This window comes from Leopardus geoffroyi, chromosome B3, assembly GCF_018350155.1.
Source record: "Leopardus geoffroyi isolate Oge1 chromosome B3, O.geoffroyi_Oge1_pat1.0, whole genome shotgun sequence".
Taxonomy (NCBI): domain Eukaryota; kingdom Metazoa; phylum Chordata; class Mammalia; order Carnivora; family Felidae; genus Leopardus; species Leopardus geoffroyi.
In genome coordinates, this window is record NC_059337.1 from 30,077,695 (window position 1) to 30,086,905 (window position 9,211).

The 9,211-nt window shown below is 40.8% G+C and overlaps 1 protein-coding gene across 1 annotated transcript in view; it reads right to left on the reverse strand.

The window, feature by feature from the left end:
• The window catches only part of TSPAN3 (tetraspanin 3), a 30,227-nt gene extending 21,023 nt beyond the window's left edge, over positions 1–9,204 (reverse strand). The window contains exon 1 of the mRNA XM_045448996.1: positions 8,894–9,204. Coding sequence (XP_045304952.1) covers positions 8,894–8,956 — 63 coding nt within the window. The 5' untranslated portion in view covers positions 8,957–9,204. The remainder of the gene's footprint in view (positions 1–8,893) is intronic.
• Between the last annotated feature and the right edge of the window lie 7 nt (positions 9,205–9,211).

The window sequence follows — 9,211 nt, forward strand, 5'->3', positions numbered from 1 at the left end:
ATACTGGAATGTGGGCACTATTAAAAACCAAACACTTATTACAAGCTAGGAGATAACAGCTCTGCTGTGAAAAGTGTACCTGTATGGAAGTTCAGAAGCGTGAAGGCGAAAGCATCCCATAGAACATCTGGGGGAGGATAAAGCAAAGAAGAATAGAAGTGATTTTCTTATAGTGCTGTAAGTCATGGATTCATGTCTAGAAGTGGCAAGAATAAAGATGGTGTAAAGATGAGGGACCATGTGAGATCACTCAGCTAAAATCACAATGTTTGACAAGTTCTTGTCTGTCTTCATCAACTCCTCCTTCCGACTAATTTTTGCCTCAAAGAATCAAGTGTTAAAGTAAAAGTGATTGGAATGTTGGGAGAAAACAGTCAAGAAAAGGAAAGGGGTAAACCATTGTGTTCTCCAGACTTTGTAAGAGAACAGATTTCAAAAAAGAAGCAGAGGGTGAAAATACCAGCAGAAATCCATCTTATGTACATCTTTTAACATTTAATTCAGTTTCCTGTACAGTCATACTAATTTTTATGTACCATACTTCTCTCTTGCAAGGAATCTACTGGTAATTCTGCACAGGGTATTTCTGAAAGCTTCCCCAAACTCCAGTTTTGTGCCATTACAAGTGTCTTAAAATCACCTTAAATCTTTTAACATTCTACATACCATAATATTCTCTAGTCCAGACATGTTTTGTTTCAACTCTTACTCTGATAAAATACTTCATAGCATTAAACACAATTACTCCTTTACTAACTCCAATGCCTGTATATGTCGTTTACTTTCTTATCAACTTTCAAGAAAAAAAAGACTACTCCAAAGATTTCAAATCCTGTTTCAGAAATTACATCTACTCTTACCAAGACTTTCTGAAGCTATGAAAATAATTACATCATTGTCTAACAAATTGGTCAATAATAAAGCCAAGCAGTATTCAAACGTAGTTTTTTAATGAATGCACAAGTGAGGGAGGGGCAGAGACAGACAGACAGACAGACACAGGACCAGAAGTGGGCTTTGCACCTACAGCAGAGAGCCCTATGTGGGGCCCAAACCCACAAACTGTGGGATCACGACCCGTGCTCAAGTCAGATGCTTAACAAACTGAGCCACTCAGGTGCCCTAAGCCAAGCAGTATTCAAAGAAGTGTGAGGGTACAGAGAAAAGAACTGGAGTAAAAATTAATACAGAATAATCTTTTTAGAAAGCAATCTGGCAACACATACCAACCTCAGTATTTATGCTTTCATACCTATTTTTTTTTCTAAAGGTTTTATTTAGAGAGACACAGAGAGAGAGAGAGAGAGACAGACAGACAGACAGACAGAACCAGTGGGAGAGGGGCAGAGAGACAGAATCCCAAGCACTAACAGCGCGGTGCCCAATGCAGGGCTTGAACTCACAAACGCTGAGATAATGACCTGAGCCAAAGTCAGACGCTTAACTGACTGAGCCACCCAGGCACCCTGCTTTCATACCACTTAATTCCACTTTTAGGAACCTATCCTGAAGAAAATAAGTCAGATAGAAACAAAGATTTGTATGGAAGAAGGTATGTTCATCAAAATGTTATAATACTGTAACAAAATTATAGCAAAAACAAAAGAAAAAGAAAAAACCCTGGCATCTAGAGGCATACTTGGCATTATAGCCTTTACATATTTTGTTAAAGCATAATTTAATAATATACTTGTGTTGTGGTAGGGGGAAAACATGTATCACATACAGACATTTAAAAAACACACTAAAATATTGTTTGTCTCTGCATGTGAAATTATGGTGATGTTAGTTTGTTTTAAAATACTTTTTAGGGTCTTCTTTAAAAAGCAAATATAGGGGCGCCTGGGTGGCGCAGTCGGTTAAGCGTCCGACTTCAGCTCAGGTCACGATCTCACGGTCCTCGAGTTCGAGCCCCGCGTCGGGCTCTGGGCTGATGGCTCAGAGCCTGGAGCCTGTTTCCAATTCTGTGTCTCCCTCTCTCTCTGCCCCTCCCCCGTTCATGCTCTGTCTCTCTCTGTCCCAAAAATAAATAAACGTTGAAAAAAAAAAATTTTTTTAAAAAGCAAATATATTATTTATAATAAAAAAAAGTAAAATATTTAAAATTATATCTGAAATTGAGACTGTTGTTCCCTCACAAATGAATTCCACCAACATGAAACATGAATCTCTTCAACCCCAAATACTTTAAGCACTTCTGCCAATCTCCCCTGTTTATCACTTTTCTCTGGTCTCCTGGCTTTGACTCATTTTCAGATGTTTTCTGATTATCTAACACATTATTCTTTTTTCGCCCCATAAATATCACCTTTCAAGGAGACCAAGTAAAAAAAAGAAAATATTCCTACTTAGGGTCGCAAAGTTTTGACAATAAGCCACTCCTGTCATCATTATCTATGTCACTGCCATTATTATTTAAAAAAAAAAAATTTTTTTTTAGTTTATTTATTTTTTGAGAGAAGGAGAGGGAGACAGAGGAGAGGGAGAGAGAGCAGGAGAGGGCAGAGAGGGAGAGCAAGAATCCCAAGCAAGCTCCGCACTTGAGTCCCCCAGATGTGGGACTCAAACTCACGAACCATGAGATCATGACTTGAGCCGAAATCAAGAGTCAGATGCTTAACCAACTGAGCTACCGGAGCCCTGTCATTTATTCTTAAAGAAAAAATATTTTAATCCTTTTACACCGCTATAACTTTGATGATATTCCAGGGGTCATGTTCCTCAATTCTGCCTTATTTTTACTTTTTCTGTATTCAGTTTTTTATGTCACTGTTTATCTAGTTTAACAAAGTTGTTCACTTAATCCAATTATACCTACCAGTTAAAAAGACCCAAAAGTTTGGGTGGCAATGAAATTGGAGATCAACCAATTGCCAAAACCAAATTATTTTAACAGCATGGAAACGCTGTTTTCAGATTATAGGGCTCTAAGGGTCATCTGAGAAGCATGGAATTTAAACATGCACTTTTTTCCTAAGATCTTCTGTCCCCATAACCTCCTCTGACTATAAAAAGTGTCAGTTATTACTATAGGAGCCTGGGATGCATAAACTTTATAGTTTGTCCATCTTAATCAGCAGTAGCAACAATGTAAGATACAATATGCTGGCATTTACTACAAACCACCTTTAGAAAATTAAAAACAAATATATAAACACAAGTAATTTTTCTCCTCTACCAATTCTACCAAAATATTAAGGTAGGGGAAGGAGAAGAAATAAAGAAAGACTTGAGACTATCCATGAGTTATCCGAGGGGGAGACGGGGAAAGTGCGCCTAGAAATTAAATTCAATAAAGTATTAGATGATTTTGCCTGTCTGCTCCCTCTCCCCATGGGCTGTTACAGAATAGGGACTATGCCTTTTTTGTCTTTTATATTTCTCAGAAACAAGTAAAGTATAGACATTCAACAAGCATTTATGAGTGAAGTAAAGCACAGATACTCAACAAGCATTTGTGAATGAATGATTCTTAGGGTATACCTGTCTGGTGCAAGTATAAATTTTATGGAATAAATTTTCTGCAAAAATCCCAACCCAAACTGGGTCTTATGGAATAAAATTCATGAAAATATTTCAATGCATGATAAATATTCTAAAAAGCAAATAAGTATCCAACTAAAGAGAGCTTTCCTTCTATGGTCACCTGGCTGATTCCAAGTTCCCAATGCTGAGTTCTTTCAGTCAATGATTACTCAGAGCCACAAGGCACTTGATCAGTGGACAGATGACTGAAAATGAAATAATGTGACTGGAAACATTCAATTTCATAACTGCCAAAGACAAGGTAAGAAATAGATCTATTATGTACCATGACTTGCTTACTGACAAAGTCAGCTTTTCTTCTATAGTGAACTGAAAAACAATTATGGGGAAAAAAATCTGTTAGCTGAAGGTGTGTTCCAATGACATAGTCTTTGTTAGAGCAGTCATTCATGATGACAGAAATACAGGAAACAGAGAAGCAAATTCCGGGATGTCTGATGAAAGTTCCAGTTTAAAAGAATCACATTCCCAACTCAAACATGTAAGATGTGCTGGAAAACACAAAATATGTATAAGGAGATTTCTGACAGGAAGTGTTCCTTGAAATATTTCATTATACATTTTTTTTTATTTTTCTTAATTTATTATTATTTTTTAAATGTTTATTTTTTTTTAATTATTTTGGGGCGCCTGGGTGGCTCACTCGGTTAAGCGTCCAACTCGATTTCGGCTCAGGTCATGATCTCGTGGTTCATGAGTTCGAGCCCCGCATCAGGCTCTGTGCTGACAGCTCAGAGCCTGGAGCCTGCTTTGGATTCTGTGTCTCCCTCTCTCTCCGTTCCTCCCCTGCTCATGCTCTGCCTCTATCTGTCTCTCAAAAATAAATAAATGTTTAAAAAATTTTTTTAAAAATACATTTTTTTAAATATTCATTTTTGAGAGAGAGAGAGAGAGAGAGAGAGCAAAAGGGGAGGAACAAAGAGAGCTTCAGAATCTGAAGCAGGCTTCAGAATCTGAAGCAGGCTCCAGGCGCTGAGCTGTCAGCACAGAGCCCAACGTGGGGCTTGAATTCACAAACCACGAGTTCATGCCCTGGGCTGAAGCTGGATGCTCTACTGACTGAGCCACCCAGGCACCCTTTAAATGTTTATTTTTGAAAGACAGAGAGACAGAGACAGAGCACGAGTAGAGGAGGGGCAGAAAAAGAGGGAGACACAGAATCCAAAGAAGGCTCCAGGCTCTGAGCTGTCAGCACAGAGCCCAACTCGGGGCTCGAACCCATGAACTGAGAGATCATGACCTGAGCCAAAGTCAGATGCTTAACCAACTGAGCCACCCAGGTGCCCCTATTTTTTTTTTTTAAACAAAAGCATGAAAACTATAGTTGAAGCTTCTTTTGGTAATCTGAAGATACCAAGTATATTTTTGCCACAAGGCCTACAGGCTATTTCCTGTCTTGAATGCCCTCATCTTCTCCAAATCATGCCCAAATCGGTGCCTCCTTGTATTCCAGAGTTCACATCTTTGGAGAAGCCTTCTTTGCCAACCTAAGGCAGTCATTCATTCACTCACTCTATGATATGACCTTGTTTTAACTGTCTGCATAATGCACCACTATCTGATATTTTTCTTGCTTACTTTTGCTTGCTCCACTAGAAAGTTAGTTCTGTAAGAACAAGACCTTCCCTGTCTTTTCCATCGTTTTATCAATAATACAAGCATAAAGTAGGTGCTCAAGTATTTGTGCTGTATTTGTTTAACAAAGCAATTTTCTTTAACTACATATATTCAGATAGAAGTGTGGTATGAAAAGATTTTTTTAAAGATAAATATTAAAGGTTATATGTGGCTTTCAAATATGATTTGTATGTATAGGGTACTTCGTATAAGTGAACGATGATTAGTGAAGGTGCCACATTCTGGAGTTCTTTCTAAAGACACTTAAAAAGTTATCTGACTTTCATGTAGTATTTCCTACCCCCATAGGTATTTTAGTGTTACTATCACCTCTCATATGGATGAAAAACAAAAGTCTAAATAGATATGCCACATTATAAATTCTGTAAGCATGGACAAAGTTTTCTCTTGCAGTCAATATAATACCTAAGACACATCAGCAAAATAAATACTAGCCAGTTGGTTTTTTCTTATACGGTAGAAAAAGTAAAGGCAATTTGTGTAATATGGAACTTGACTGAATACTCAATTAACTTACGAGAATAAAACCTGAAAATTAAAAAGTACTAATTTAAAGTTTTAGATGAGGCCTCTGGGTCACAGCAAATGACCCACCAAATTAAGAATCCTTTCTGATCTTGGTACAAGGGTGCAGTTAATAGAAGAGGCTAATGACTATTCCAACAGACTTCAAAATTTAGTAATGTACCTCAAACACTCCTGTCTTCCATAAATTATCATGGTCTAGTACTAATAAACTTACATTTAAAGCTATGCCACTCCAAAAAGTAGAGATTCAAGTTGTACATCTGATTTCACTTGTCCCAAATTATCTTTCAAGCCTTAACATTCTGGAATTTGGTAAGGAACTCTCTAGTTCCAATAAGGCAACCTTTAGGACTTTAGAAACGACCATTTGTGCCTTTTCAGAGTTAATATTCTTAGACCACACCATCCAAAAGAATCCAGGTCAAGTCCACATTAACAATTTTGACTGGCAGGTCATGTAGTGCCAAGGCTAAGTATTTCAGGTACCTATCTATTTCCACAGCTCATTGAACAAACTGCCAACTAAAACAGGATATCAAGATATTAAAAGGTATAAAGATCTTGCCAAAGCAATTAATCCAGTCAGCCATTATCACAAGCAGCCATTACCATCTGATAGTAAGGAACTAGTGCAACACAGCTAATATAGTCTTCACAAAGTTGCTCCAGGGAACCTAGATAAACTTTTGATATGCTCTATGCAGGGAATGTTTATTCTTCCACGTATGCAGCATTAAAAGGAGGGAGGGGCCATTATATAAGAATACACTTATTAGAACTGAAGAATGCATTACATTCTCAGGAAGGACCAGTTAACATCTGTTTTATGTACTTCCTCATAATGACCTAATTTTTTAAACTGACAAGTCAGTGTAGTTTACATGAAAGTACTGGCTCTAACCAAGGTTAAAATTAGTATGGTTTAGAGAAAGTGACTTTAACTTGGCTAAGGAGTTCCTTCCCCTTTCCAAATCTTTTAAAATCACATTTTGCTCTAACATCACAGGCTCTAGATAATAAGACAACCTGGGATTGAACACAGGCTCTGCCACTTCGGGTGTGCAACTTCGCCTCAGTAAACCATAAAGTCTGCATCTGTAAAATATGCATAAGAATATTTACTGCCAGATAGGGTTGCTGTGAGGACACAGACTGTAAAGTGCTCAGCACACTGCCTGGGTATAAATACTGAAATCTTAGTTATCATTACGAGCATCATCAGATTCCAACAGTTTGTCCCTAAACTGTTAGGTGGGAGACATGTCTAATACTGTTTCCTCATTAGTTATGTTCCACTAATCCTGCTCTAAGCCACATTTCCCACCCCTGACCCTGCATGTCTGTTTAACTTATTACTGCTCACAAAAGCTTTACTATCCTACTAACCTAGAAAAAGGGTATTTTTACTACACAGTATGACTTTAGTCTTGGCAATAACCCACTATGACAAGCACAAGTGAAGTTCGGTATGACCTTTCTCCACAGAAGTACCAGTAGTAGATACACAATTTCCAAAGATTCATGAGCACTTAGAATTAACTGATATTTTACAGTAAATGAAAAATTAATTAAAGAAAATGGCTCCTATATGTTTAATATTTTGTTACATTAATGATTCCAGTCCCTGAGACTGAATAGCATAGAATTCATTTGATAGTTTACTCTTCAAAGTCAAATAGCTATGCCCATAAAAATCCCAAGAAACTGTAAAGGATACAAAGCCAAGTCTCTACCTAAGTACCTTATTGAGTGTTTCTAATTGAGTGTTTCTCATTTGAGGATCACTGAAATATTCTTTTACCTTTTAAAAAGGCTGGTAACTCAAACTAAAGTATGAGAAATACTGTTCTAATTAGAAAAGATCATAGAGATCCCAATGTCACATGTGTGATTTTGAACAGGTATTATTGGGACTCTTTCCATCACACCAGAAATACCCTAAAAGACTCTATGGCAGTAAGAGTGTGTAGTAAATGCCTTATTATATAGAATTATCCTTTTATGCTACAGGGGTTGGGATATGAAACACTTCATCCTTTGTTGCGGGCGGGCGGGGCGCGGTGGTAAGGAGGCAAGGATTCCTTCCAAATTAGGTGTGCGTGAGAAGGCGCAGTTGAATGGGGACACACAAAAGCAAAGTATGAACATTCAAGGAATGTCTGGGGACTGGACAGCAAGAACCTGGCCAGTCATGAGGAAGGAAAGGTGACTGAGGACTTCAGCTGCAACACCAAGAGGAGGCTGAACCTTATTCTACTGCTGAAGATTTCGGGCTGGATTTTGTTTCTTAAAGAAAACGATGTAAGGGAAGAAATGCTTACTATTCATCCGGGTGCAAGGTCCAGATGGACTAGAGGGTGGAGAATGATAGGAACAACACCGGTTATTACAAGTCTCTGGTGAGATAAGAAACCGAACTAAGATGAACTAAGTGGTTATAAACACTCCTTTCTTCGGGGGCGTGTCCAAAAAAATTCACAAGCCACCTTTCAGTGAAGTGAACTCATCGCTTTCAAAATCTTTTGACATCCGAATCCTATTTCACCAAGGTTTATAATCTCAGGTTACTCACGCCCAATGACCAAACAAGTATAATGATTTTCCAGGGCAAAGAATTATTTGGCTTAATAAGTTGAAACCTTTCAGTTTTCTGGGCTGGTAACCAAATAACAAGTTCTAGATACACAAAGAACTGGAAGTCAAAATCCCTCAGCCCTGTGCCGCTAGCGTCCCCGCGTCGCTGCACCGTTTGCTCACACGCTTCAGGACTGCCACTGGAGCTGCGGGGGCTCCGGGCCCTGACAAAGAAAGAGGAGCCTGACCCTTTGGGGAATATCCTATTTCAAGCCTGGTGTCCTGAAAGAATCTGCATTGAGAGCTCTCGGACGAGCAGGCTGTTCCAGGGGAAGGGCCGGAAGAGGGCGGGGGGGGGGGGGGTGCGGGGAGTGTCGGCCCAGCCTCACTGCGCGGAGCCAGCCGGTCGGGGACTCAAGAAGCTCAATCGCGAAGGCCGCCCGAGGGCTTCCCTTCACCGCCCTCTACGCCCGGGGCCTCCGTCGCAGCCCGCGAGGGGCCTCGCCGCAGGGCCCCGTCGCCGCCGGGCCCTGGGGCGCCTCAGACGAGGCCTCCCCTCACCCGCGCCGCCGGCCCCTCGCCTTTCCCGCCCGGCGACCCCGCTCACCCAGAAGATGAGGTTAAGAAACACCAGCACGGTCTTGGAGGAGGTGATGCCGCACTGGCCCATGGTACCGGCGCCCCACTGGGGCCCTGCTCGGCGAGCGGGATGCGCTCACCGAGCGAGGCGGCAATGGCGGCGGCGCCTCTCCGCTGGGAACTGCACGGCCTGTGCGGCGCTCACCGCAGCCCCCAGTGCCGTCGCGCAGCCCCGGCCCCAGCAAGCACCTCGCTTCTTCGCGCAGCCTCCGCAGATCCCCGAGCTCCCCGAGCTCCCCGCGCCGCTCCCTGGCAACCGAGTCCCGCCCCCGGCAGTTTGAGCCAG